We start from the raw sequence: 13,937 nt of genomic DNA, 5'->3' as shown, positions 1-13,937 counted from the left end.
CCACAAAAATAAATAGAACACACTAGTAACTGCAGAAGACAAGAATTATAAGACAAGAACTCCATTAGACATGAGAAATAGTTAAAGCCAGGTTTTGACCCTTATTTTCCACATCCATCCAGTTGTAGTGAATCCAGTGAGTGCTACAGCATTAAATGCCTTTGGGATTGACTGCAATATGCTAACAATTGCACAAGGGAACAGTGGTTTAGATCCAGCCATGACTTATGGACTTGCACGCAAGCTGATAACAAAAAATGGCATAGGGAGTTCCCGTTGTGGCTCAGTGGCTAAAAACCCGACTAGGAACCATGAGGTTGCGGGTTCGATCCCTGGCCTTGCTCAGTGGGTTAAGGATCTGGCATTGCCGTGAGCTGTGGTGTGGGTTGCAGATGCAGCTGAGATCTCACGTTGCTGTGGCTGTGGCGTAGGCTGGTGGCTGCAGCTCCAATTCGATGCCTAGCCTGGAAACCTCCACACGCTGTGGAGCCCAAGAAATAGCAAAAAGACAAAAAAAAAAAAAAAGGCATAATCTGTGAACATTTTTTCTTTTCTGGTCGTGCCCACAGCATGCGGAAGTTCCTGGGCCAGGGATCAAACCTGAGCCACAGCAGTAACCCGAGCCACAGCAGTGACAATGCCAAATCCTTAACTACTAGGTCACCAGGGAATTCCATATCTGCTTCATGAAACACCTTTATTTTTTATTTTTTGGTATATACAGTTTAATGAGTTTGGACATACGAACATACCTGTGATGTCATCAAAACACATAAGAGAAAATAGATACATATACATCAACCAGAGGTGTTTTTGTTTTTTGAAGCTGGTTTGGTTTGGTTTGGTTGTGAAACACCTATGATGACATCTACCCTCTTCACAAAGTTTTAAGTGTCCAATATCATACTGTTAGCCGTAGGTACTGCGCTGGACAGCACATCTCTAGAACATATTCCTCTATCCTAACTGAAATGACACACCTTGAAGAACTCCCCATTTCCTTTCGCTTCCAAGCCCTGGAAACCACAGTGGTATTCTCTGTCTCTAGAGTTTGGCTATTTTCGATTCCTCATGTAAGTGGAATCACGTAACAGCTGTCTTTCTTGTATCCGGCTTACTTCATATAGCATAATGCCCTCCAGGTCCATCCACGTTGTACGTGACAGAACTTTCTTCCCTCATAAGGTTGAATAATATTCCATTGTATGTCTGTATCATTTTCTTTATCAGTTAATCTGTGGATAGATCACTTAGGTTGTTTGCATATCTTGACTATTGTGAATAATGAATAATGTTGCAATAAGCATGGAAGAATGAAAGACCTTTACCTAAGCCGTCTTACAATTTTTTTTTTCTTTTCTCTTTTTGATCTAATGTACCCAAGGCACTGGCTCTCACACTGTGGGTTTTTGCCTGGCTGCACGGACAAGCCCAGTTTGCTATTCACTAATGACCGTCCTCACAGCTAACAGGCAATGAATCCAGAGCTAATGGGCAGGGCCGCGTTCTTCACTGTCCCCGCTTCCTTGTCAACCAGATGACTGACCAGCAGTAAACAACACGAAACTCTAAGGCATGACTAAAGGAAAATTTAGGACGGCCTGGACAAGAGGTACCAAACTGCACTACAAATACAAAATAGCATATTTTAATATCTTCATAAATATTTATAAAAATATATACATAAAATGAATAGGCCACTATAATGCTGGTAAAACCATGATGAGCTGTTAGATCAGGAGATGTGTCAATATCCTGGCTTTGAATTAATGTAAAGAAGTATTTCCTATTTATTCAATAAAGAAACTGGAGAAAATTAAATACCACAGGAAAAAACATTAGTTTCAGTCTTTCTCTGTTTCTACAGTATCTTTTATTGGTAATGCTGGACGTGAACTATCCAGGAGACTACAGTCCACAAAGGGTCTTCGTAAAAACGCATTCGTTTTCTGATAATAAATAAGTCCAGATTCTGTACAGTTAGAAAAACTATGATGGTGGCAAATAGAAAAACAGAAAGATAATAAATCTTGGGTTCAAAATGAAATGATTAAATTAAAGAAGTGTTAAACATATTTTTGGAGTCCCCTCATTAGGGAGTCATGTAATGGACAGCAATCCCTTTCAAGGTGTCTTAACTGGGCATTAGAATAATGTCGACTCTAACGCCTTCTCCCCTTAATATCTTCTCTGGTTCACTTTTTGCCTTTTATGAAAAATTTTTTTTTCTGTTTTTTTCCAGGACTGCACCTGCGGCATATGGAGGTTCCCAGGCTAGGGGTCTAATTGGAGCTGTAGCCTCCAGCCTACGCCACAGTCACAGCAACACCAGATCCTTAACCCACTGAGCAAGGTCAGGGATCGAATTTGCAACCTCATGGTTCCTAGTTGGATTCATTAAACACTGAGCCACGACAGGAACTCCATTTTTTTTTTTTTTAAACAAATCTTTTTTGCATGAAATGAAGAAAATAAAAGTGTAGATTCATTCAGATGGAATTAGTTCAGTTAGGTCTTCTGATGTCCTAACAATTCAAAGTGAAATTAGGGGCTTCTTATAAGCATTCCTATAAGCTTCTGAAAATGCAGCCAAAGGGCAGTCAGAAAGATGAAACATTTTTTCTACTTCTGTAAATACCCAAGAAATTGAAAAATCACCTAGAAAAAAGCAAGGCATAAATTCATCAGCACCAAGTAAAAATGATCTTCAAATGAAGCAGGTCTGTTATGTGTCTTGACATCCTTGTGTTGATGAATAGCTTGGAATCTCCTTTCTAGGGAAAGTCCATGGCCTAGGATTAACTCCCTTAGGTGAAAGGTAAAGCTCAGCAAATGACTTCATTTTACATTTTGTTTCATCCACATTTTTTTAAAAAAGGAATCTCAAGGTTTTGGCACTATTTAAACTTTTTTTTGGAGGAGGAGGTATGGTGTCAGGTTAGACTATCTCCCTTCCCTACTTCATTATTTGCTGAAGTGGGAAGTACCAGCTTTAACTTTATTCCTAGTCATTCTGCAGCTACCATTCCAAATGTTGCACTTAGTCACAATACAGCAGCCCGGATTTAAGTAAGACTCTAGTAGGAGTTAAAACTGTTCAAAGGTGGCCATTACAAAATCCTGGTTGTCTCTCTTGCCCACCGGATAGGACTAAATTGTTGGCAGCTGGAACTCGAGTCACATACAGTCAACCACATTACTGGATCCGTGACCTACATCTCGAATTTGGCTCGTTAAACAGGCACACACAGCTACACCTGCTCCAGCTCTGCAGTGAGACACAGATCCAACAAGCTCCCACCTGAAAAGACAGAGGAGGAAGAATGTTACCTTAAAACAAATCATGATTTACTTTACTCAAGGCAAAACAAAAACTCCCTATCATGGATGGACTGGTTTTGAAAGACAGCAAGATAGCCCAGAAGTTTTCCATTAACTCTATCTAGCAGCACTTTAGCACTCGGAGTAATCTGTTATGGCAAGATTTCATCAAGGCATAAAGGAAACATAGAAAGTACCTATTCAGCACTGGATCAAATGCTTCTACTGTATTTAAGTATGCATTGCCATTATGGCCACCAACTGCAAAGATTTTGCCCATCACTGTTGCGATCCCCACTCCACCCCTGGGAGTGGTAAGGGCTGCTACATAATCCCACTTGTTGCTTCGAGGGTCATACCGCTCAACTGAACTCAGAGGGGAATTATCATCAAAGCCACCTATATAAAGAAAGATTTTAAAAACACCGTTAGAGTTCACAGAAATTAACCATTAAACCTCAATTCAATAGCTTTTACAAACCAATCTTTTCAAAACATTTAAAAAAACCCTATCTATCACTACTACCAACTCCTATTATACATTTTCTACAATTCGAGATAATTTAAACTGCATTTTCTTCAATACTAGGATTAAAATCTTAAAGTAAGAAAAACTGGAAGCCCTATACTCAAGCAGATAATTTAGGAAAAAAAAAAAACCCTAAAGATATTCATATAATTTTTCCTTAGTCTCCTAAAGGAAAACAAGATAGTACTGAGATTCCTTCTCTTTGTGTGTACATGTACATATTAGATTTTTAGACAGTAGAGGGCTTGAGAAGAGAATTAATCATTTGACTGATTTAGATATAAATTAAAGTTTTTCAACTATTTCCCTTAGTATTGTAATTGCCATCATAATTAGAGATGGTGGACAATGACTGAATTCCTAGCATTTTGCCAAAACTACATCATCCTTTTTTTTGGCCACACCCCATGGCATGCAGAAGTTCCCAAGCCAGGGATCAAGCTCGAGCCACAGCAATGACAAGTCTGAATCCTTAACTACTAGGGTACCAGGGGACTCCCCAAACTCTATCTTCATGCTACATACTCTAGAGGCTGACTGTCCTGCCGTAGGATGTCCTAACAATGTTCCTTACTATGTTCCTGGGGGTTAAACACAGAGACTGTTATTTTAACAGTGCTCTTTCCTTTAAAAGTCAATGTATCTCTCTGACATAAACCACAGCAACACCTTCTCAGATCCACCTCCTAGAGTGATGACAGTAAAAGCAAAAATAAACAAATGGGACTTAAACTTAAGACTATCTACACAGCAAAGAAAACCCTAAACAAAAAGACAACTCACAGAATGGGAGAAAATATTTGCAAATGAATCAACTGACAACGGATTACTCTCCAAAACTTATAAACACCCTCTGCAGCTCCATACCAAAAAAACAAACATTACTGTCAAAAAATGGGCAGAAGATCTAAACAGACAATTCTCCAAAGAAGACATACAGGTGGCCAAAAAACACATAAAAAGATGTTCAACATCACTCATCATTAGAGAAATGCAAATCAAAACCACGATGAGGTACCACCTTACACCAGCCAGAATGGCCATCATCCAAAAGTCTACAAACAATAAGTGCTGGAGAGGGGGTAGAGAAAAAGGAACCGTAGTACACTCTTGGTGGGATTGTAAATGGGTGCAACCACTGTGGAAACCAGTATGGAGATGCCTCAGAAAACTAAAAATAGAACTACCATTTGATCCAGCAATCCCACTCCTGGGCATCTATTCAGAGAAAACCATGACTCGAAAAGACACATGCACTCCGATGTTCATTGCAGCACTATTTGCAATAGCCAAGACAGGGAAACCACCTAAATGTCCATTGACAGAGGAGTGGATCCAGAAGATGTGGTACATATACACAATGGAATATTACTCAGCCATTAAAAGGAAAGAAATACCAGCATTTTTAGCAACATGGATGGACCTAGAAACTATCATGCTAAGTGAAGTCAGCCATACAATGAGACACCAACATCAAATCCTTTCACTGACATGTGGAATCTGAAAAAAGGACAGACGGAACTTCTTTGCAGAACAGATGCTGACTCACAGACATGGAAAAATTTATGGTCTCCGGAGGAGACAGTGTGGGGGGTGGGGGGATGTGCCTGGATTGTGGGATGGAAATCCTATAAAGTTGGATTGTGATGATCATTGTATAACTTCAGATGTAATAAATTCATTGAGTAAATAAATTAAAAAAAGGTGAATGTGTCCCTTTTTAGGTTCCATCTCAGTCTACATGAGTAAGAGCTCTCTCCCATGTGACTAAGCCAGTTTTACAGAGGACAGGAAGTGTTGATATGATGATTGGTCTATTTAGAAACATAGTCAGTTAAAAAAAAAGTCAACAAAATCAACTTCTCTAATGGGTTTAATTTTATTAAATCAACAGGTAAAATTCACTGATTTAGTGCATAACTCAATGAATTTTAACGAATGTATACAGTAGCATCATTACCACCATACTACGATATAAAGCGTTTTTTCATAACAAAGGCTTTAATGTTAAAAAAATTTATCATAGTTGATTTACAATGTTTTGTTAATTTCTGCTGTACAGCAAAGCGACCCAGTTACACATATACATACATTCTTTTTCTTATTATCCTCCACTGTGTTCCAACACAAGTGATTAGATATAGTTCCCTGTGCTAGACACAAAAGCTTTAGTTTTAATTATTGCCAATGCTAATGTAGAAGATTAGTTTTTAATACAGGCCCTCTTTTTCACTGACTCCTTATCATTTTCGTAGGTAATGCATAAAAATCTTGAATAAAAAACTCAAAGCAGAGGAAAACGCAGGATGCAACAGTTTCCTGTACATACAATTACCTTCAAAGTTTTCTTATTCAAATCAGTTGTACCTGCTTTAAGTAGGAGTTGAATAACCGAAAGTGTTTCCTTTCCCCCACGGTTCAGCCTGAATCAGTCTTATCTTTACCATGTCTGTTCTATCTATAAGGGCCCAGAAGTTTTAAGAAGTAACAGAAACAACGATACCTCTATTAGACATACAACACAGGTCAACGACAACACTAGATAGGGAGCTGTGAGAGGAAGCAATGGTGTACAGTAAGAACTCCGGGTTCTCACAGATCCTCCTTCAAGTTTCAGCTCTGCCAACTTGATTAGGCATGTGGTTATGAGTAAACTATTCCTCTCTCAGTCTCTGGCTACCTCAAAGATCTACTGTGATGATCAGGTAAAACTGAAAAGGAGAATTATGTTATTTCTCTTCTTTAATATACATAAGCACTGAAATAGTCAATATCATTTCTATTACTTGCAAATGTTTAAACGCTAACAATATTCTACTCTCTTATCAAGAAATCTAAGTTTTGGAGTTCCTGCCATGGGCCCACTGGGTTAAGAATCCAAATGCAGATGGGATTAAGAGGGCAGAGTACAAGGACTGGAGCTCACCTTCTCTCATAAAAGCAACAAAATTACAACCAACTGCTGAACAACCTTCAACCAAATGACTTCCAACTATCAAAAAAGACAGCCTATCCCAGAAGACAAAGAGAAGGCCCCATCAAGATGATAGGAGGGGCAATTATGTGATATAAGCAATCCCATACCTGCCGGTAGGCAGTCCACAGACTGGAAAGTAATTGTATCACAGAGGTCCACCCATGGGAGTGAGAGTTCTGAGCCCCATGTCATTCCCATGCTTGAGAATCTGGCACTGGTGGGAGGAGGAGGACCCCCCCCAGAGCATTTGGTACTGAGGGCCAGTGAGGCTTGTGCGCAGGAGCTCCACGTGACTGGGGGAAACAGACTCCATTCTTGAAAGGAGCACACAGGCTTTCATGTGCACTGGGTCCTAGGGCAAAGCAGATACTCCACAGGAATCTGGGTCAGACCGTTTGCAGTTCTTGGAGGATCTCCTGGGAAAACAGGGGGTGACCGTGCCTCGCTGTAGGGGGAGGACATCAGAGGCAAAGGTCTCTGGAAAAATCATCAGTGTGTGCTCCTCTAGATGTGGCCGTTTTGGGAAAATCTGGTCCCACCCTCAGGGCTGAGAAGCTCCAGCCCAAACAACAATCCAGGTGGGAACACAGCCCTACCCATCAGTAAGCAGGCTGCCTAAAGACCCCCCAGGCACACAGCCACCTCTAATGTCACCCAGAGACAAAGCCCCACCCAACAGAGGATTAAGAATCAGCTCTACCTACCAGTGGGCAGGCACCAGTCCTTCCCATCAGAAAGCCTGCAGCAAGTCCCTGTACCAACTTCAGCCACAAGGGGGGCAGACATCAGAAGCAAAAGAATCTACAACCACATCCAAAAATCTATACGAAATGAAAAGGCAGAGAATTGTGACTCAAATAAAGCCTGAAAGAGAAAAAGCCCAGAAAAGGAGCTAAGTGATTTGGAGATTACTAACTTCCATGAAAAAGACTTTAGACTGATGATAGTAAAGATGATTGAAGATCTTGGGAATAAATTGCAGGTAAAGATAAACTATAAGAAACAATAAGCAAAGAAATAGAAGATTTAAGGATTAAGCAGAGATAAAAAAATACAATAATTGAAATAAAAAATTCACTAGAAGCAACCAACAGCAGAAGATAAGAGGCAGAAGAATGAATAAGAAAGATGGAGGACAAACTAGTGGAAATCACTGATGAAGAACAGAAAAAAGACTGAAAAGAAATGAAAACAGTCTAAGAGAACTCTGGGACAACGTTAAATGCACCAACATCCATATCATAGGGGTGCCAGAAGGAGAAGAGAGAGAGAAAGGGCCAGAGAAAATATTTGAAGAAATAGCCAAAAACTTCCCTAGCATGGGAAAGGAATCACTCCCTCAAATCCAGGAAGCACAGTGAGTACCATATAAAATAAACCCAAGGAGGAACACCCACACATATTAATCAAACTGACCAAAATTAAAGACAAAGAGAAAATTCTGAAAGCAGCTAGGGAAAAGAACCAAGTAACATACAACGGAACCCCAATAAGGTTATCAGATTTTTCGGCAGAAACTCTGCAGGCCAGAAGGGCGTGGCACAATATATTTAAAGTAATGAAAAAACCTCCAACCAAGAATACTCTACCCAGCAAGGCTCTCATTCAGATTTGAAGGAGAAATCAAAAGCTTTATAGACAAGCAAAAGCTAAGAGAATTCAGCAACACTAAACCAGCTCTACGACAAATACTAAAGGAACTTTTCTAGGTGGAAATGAAAAGGCCACAACTAGAAACAAAAATGTTACAAATGACAAGGCTCACCTGTAAAGACATACATGTAGTAAAGGTAGGAAATCATTCACATACAAATATGCTACCAAATCCAGAAATCATGGAAAGAAGAGGGTACAAATGCAGGACACTGGAGATGCACTTGCAATTAAGAGACCAACAATTTTAACCTTGTATACACATATATAGACTCCTATATTAAAACTTCATGGTAACTGTAAACCAAAAATCTACAATAGATACACACACAAATAAGAAAATGCAATCCAAACACAACACTAAAGATAGTCATCAAACCACAAGAGAACAAAAGAAAGGAAGAAAAAAGACCAACAAAACCAAATCCCAAACAGTTAATAAAATGGCAGTAAGAACATACATTTCAACAATTACCTTGAATGTAAATGGACTAAATGCCCCAACCAAAAGACAGAGAGATTGGCTCAATGGATACAAAAACAAAACCTATATACATGCTGTCTTCAAGAAACCCACTTCAGTTCTAGGGACACATACATACTCAAAGTGAGAGGATGGAAGAAAATATTCCATGCAAACGGAAATCAAAAGAAAGCTGAAGTAGCAATACTTGTATCAGACAAAATCGACCTTAAAATAAAGGCTATTATCAGAGACAAAGAAGGACAGTACATAATGATCAAAGGATCAATTCAAGAAGATATAAAAATTGTAAATATATATGTACCCATCACAGGATCACCTCAAAATATAAGGCAACTGCTAACAACTTTAAAAGGACAAATAGTAACAATAATAGTGGGGGACTTTAACACTCTCACTTATAGCAATGGACAGGAAATCAAAAAGGAAACACAGGCCTTAAATGATCTATTAGACCAGATGGACTTAATAGATATTTATAGAACATTCTGTCCAAAGCAGCAGGAATACACATTCTTCTCAGGGGCGCACAGAACATTCTCTAGGATAGATCACATTCTGGGCCACACATCAAGCCTTGGTAAATTTAAGAAAACTGAGGTCTATCAAGCATCTTCTCCAACCACATTACTATATAACTGGAAATCAACAACAAGAAAAAAACAGGAAAAAAAAAAAACCCACACACCTGGAGACTAAACAACATGCTACTAAACAACCAAAGAAATCAAAGAGGAAAGTAAAAAATACCTAAAAGCAAATGACAACAAAGACACAATAATCCAAAACCTATATGGGATATAGCAAAAGCAGTTCTAAAGAGGAAAGTATATAGCAATACAAACCTAACTCAGCAAACAAGAAAAACCTCAAATAAACAACCAAACTTTACACCTAAAGCAACTAGAGAGACAAGAACAGGTAAAGCCCAAAGTTAGCAGAAGGAAAGAAATCATAAAGATCAGAGATGAAATAAATGAAACAGAAATGAAGAAAACACAGAAAAGATCAATGAAACTAAAAGTTGGTTCTTTGAAAAGATAAAAAAAAATTGATAAACACTTAGCCAGACTCATCAAGGAAAAAAGAGAGGACTCAATAAATCAAATCAATAAACTTTGAAATGAAAAAGAAGTTAAAATACAAAGGATCATGAGAGACCAGTACAAGCAACTATATGCCAATAAAATGGACAACCTGGAAGAAACGGACAAATTCTTAGAAAAGTACAATCTTCCGGAGTTCCTGTCGTGGCTCAGTGGTTAACGAATCCGACTAGGAACAATGAAGTTGCAGGTTTGATCCCTGGCCTTTCTCAGTGGGTTAGGGATCCGGCATTGCCGTGAGCTGTGGTGTAGGTTGCAGACGCGACTCAGATCCCTGCGTTGCTGTGACTGTGGCGTAGGCTGGCAGCTACAGCTCTGATTGGACCCCTAGCCTGGGAACCTCCATATGCCGCGGGAGCGGCCCAAGATGTGGCAAAAAAAAAAAAAAAAAGACAAGTACAATCTTCCAAGACTAAACCAAGACAAAACAGAAAAGAAGAATGGACCAGTCACAAGTACTGAAATTGAAACTGTGATTTAAAAGGCCTGCAATAAAAGAAAAAATTTTTAAAAAATTAAATAAATAAAATAAAAACTTCTAACAAAGTCCAGGACCAGATGGCTCCACAGGTGAATTCTACCAAACATTTAGAGAGGAGCTAACACCTATCTATCCTTCTGAAACTATTCCAAAAAAAATTTTCAAAGGAAGGAACACTCCCAAACTCATTCTATGAGGCCACCATCACCCTGATACCAAAACCAGACAAAGACACCACAAAAAAAGCAAATTATAGGCCAATTATCACTGACGACTATAGACGTAAAATTTCTCAACAAAATACTAGCAAACTGAATCCAGCAATATATTAAAAGGACTGTACACCATGATCAAGTGGGATTCATCCCAGGAATGCAAGGATTCTTCAATATCCACAAATCAATCAGTGATACACTACATTAACAAACTGAAGAATAAAAACTATTGGTCCTCTCAACTGATGCAGAAAAAGCTTTTGACAAAATCCGACACCCATTTCCAATAAAAACCTCCAGAAAGTGGTCAAAGGGAACTTATCTCAACATAATAAAGGATATATATGACAAACCCACAGCTAACATCATTTTCAATGGTGAAAAGCTAAAGAATTCATGCTAAGATCAGGAATAAGACAAGGATGTCCACTCTTACCACTACTATTCGACATAGTTTGGAAGTCTTAGCCACAGCAACCAGAGAAGGAAAAGAAATAAAAGGAATCCAAATCGGAAAGAAAAAAGTAAAACTATCATTGTTTGAAGATGACATGATACTATACCTAGAGAATCCTAAAGACTCTACCAGAAAACCGTTAGACCTCATCCATGAATTTGGTAAAGTTGCAGGATATAAAATTAATACACAGAAATCAACTGCATTTCTATGTACTAACAATGAGAGATCAGAAAAAGAAATCAGAGAAACAATCCCATTTACCACTGCACCACAAAGAATGGAATACCTAGGAATAAACCTACCTGAAGAGACATATACTCTGAAAACTACAAGATACTGATGAAAAAATCAAATTGATACAAACAGATGGAAAGATATACCATGCTCTTGGATTGGAAGGATCAAATTTGTCAAAATGATTATACTACCCAAGGCAATCTACAGACTCAACACAATCCCTACCAAACTACCAAGGACATTTTTCGCAGAACTAGAGCAAAATATTTTCAAGTTTGTTTGGAAGCACAAAGGACCCAGAATAGCCAAAGCCATCCTGAGAAAGAAAAATGGAGCTTGAGGAATCTGGCTCCCTGACTTCAGGCTGTATTACAAAGCTACAGTCATCAAAACAGTATGATACTGGCACAAAAACAGAAATATAGAACAGTGGAACAATAGAAAGCCCAGAATTAAACCCACACACACCTACAATCAACTAATCTATGACAAAAGAGGCAAGAATATACAATGGAGAAAAGACAGCCGCTTCAATAAGTGGTGCTGGGAAATCTGGACAGCCACATGTCAAAGAATGAAATTAGAACACTCCCTAACACCATACACGAAAATAAACTCAAAATAGATTAAAGACCTAGATTTAAGACTAGATACTATAAAACGCTTAGAGGAAAACACATGCCAAACACTCTCCGACATAAACCACAGCAACACCTTCTCAGATCCACCTCCTAGAGTGATGACAGTAAAAGCAAAAATAAACAAATGGGACTTAAACTTAAGACTATCTACACAGCAAAGAAAACCCTAAACAAAAAGACAACTCACAGAGTGGGAGAAAATATTTGCAAATGAATCAACTGACAACGGATTACTCTCCAAAATTTATAAACACCTTCTGCAGCTCCATACCAAAAAAAAAAACATTACCATCAAAAAATGGGCAGAAGATCTAAACAGACAATTCTCCAAAGAAGACATACAGGTGGCCAAAAAACACATAAAAAGATGTTCAACATCACTCATCATTAGAGAAATGCAAATCAAAACCACGATGAGGTACCACCTTACACTAGCCAGAATGGCCATCATCAAAAAGTCTACAAACAATAAACACTAGAGAGGGATGGAGAAAAGGGAACCTTCCTACACTGTTCTTGGAAACGTAAATGGGTGCAACCACTGTGGAAACCAGTATGGAGATTCCTCAAAAAACTAAAAATAGTATTACCACTTGATCCTGCAAAACCACTCCTTGGGCATCTATCCAGGGAAAACCATGACTCAAAAAGATATGTGTATTCAATGCAGCACATGTACTACAGCCAAGACATGGAAGCAACCTAAATGTCCACTGACAGAGAAGTGGATAAAGATGTGGTACATATACATGATGGAATATTACTCAGCCACAAAAAGGAATGAAATAATGGCACTTGCAGAAACATGGGTGGACCTAGAAATTATCATGCTAAGTGAAATTAGACAGTGAGGCACAAACGTCACATGCCATCATGTGTATGTGGAATTTAAACAAAAAGCACACAGTGAACTTCTTTGTAGAACAGAAACTGACTCAGAGACTTTGAAAAACTCAAGGTTAACAAAGGAAACAGGTTGTCAGGTGGAGGGATGGGCTGGGGGTATAGGGTGGAAATGCTGTAATGTCTGGGTTATGATAATTACTGTATGACTATAAATATAATAAAATTTACTGAGTTAAAAAAAAATCCAACTGCAGCAGCTTGGGTCTCTGCAAAGGTGCAGGTTCGATCCCCGGCCCAGAGCAGTGGGTTAAACAATTTCATGTTGCCACAGCTATGGCTCACGTCACAGCTGAAGCTCAGATTCAATCCCTGGCCCAGGAATTTCCATACGCTGTGAGTGTGGCCATAAAGGTAAAAAGAATACTAAGTTTCATAACACCAATTTACATCAACGTGAGAAAATGTGACACGCTAGTGACAACCTCTCTGAACTCGTTTTCTCCTCTAGTAAAGGAAGGGATTGCTGGTTAAAATATAGCTACACATTCATTAGAAACAAAGTACAAAACTCAGTTTGAGATGCTTAACATACATTACCTTGGATTCTTTTTTTTTTTTGTCTTTTTGCCATTTCTTTGGGCCACTCCCGCGGCATATGGAGGTTCCCAGGCTAGGGGTCGAATCAGAGCTGTAGCCCCCGGCCTACGCCAGAGCCACAGCAACACAGGATCCGAGCCGTGTCTGCAAACTACACCACAGCTCACAGCCACGCCAGATCATTAGCCCACTGAGCAAGGGCAGGGACCGAACCCGCAACCTCATGGTTCCTAGTCGGATTCGTTAACCACTGTGCCACGATGGGAACTCCACCTTGGATTCTTAAAATAATTTTTTTAACGGCCACACCCAAGGCATTTGGAAGTTCCTAGGCTAGGGGTTGGATGTGAGCTGCAGCTGCATCCTATGCAGCAGCTGCAGCAACGTCAG

At 39.2% G+C, this 13,937-nt stretch overlaps 1 protein-coding gene across 6 annotated transcripts in view; it reads right to left on the bottom strand.

Moving 5' to 3' along the window:
- Window positions 1-2,407: 2,407 nt before the first annotated feature.
- Window positions 2,408-13,937, bottom strand: part of KLHL8 (kelch like family member 8) — a 57,999-nt gene continuing 46,469 nt past the window's right edge. For all 6 annotated transcript variants that reach the window (XM_047798912.1, XM_047798914.1, XM_047798913.1 and 3 more), the window contains 2 exons: window positions 3,519-3,720; window positions 2,408-3,301 (listed from right to left, as the gene is read on the bottom strand). In XM_047798912.1, the coding sequence (XP_047654868.1) occupies window positions 3,178-3,301; window positions 3,519-3,720 (326 nt within the window). In that variant the 3' untranslated portion in view covers window positions 2,408-3,177. The remainder of the gene's footprint in view (window positions 3,302-3,518; window positions 3,721-13,937) is intronic.

Source organism: Phacochoerus africanus, chromosome 10 (assembly GCF_016906955.1).
Source record: "Phacochoerus africanus isolate WHEZ1 chromosome 10, ROS_Pafr_v1, whole genome shotgun sequence".
In the NCBI taxonomy this organism is placed as follows: Eukaryota; Metazoa; Chordata; class Mammalia; order Artiodactyla; family Suidae; genus Phacochoerus; species Phacochoerus africanus.
This window is presented reverse-complemented; position numbering and strand designations above follow the sequence as displayed.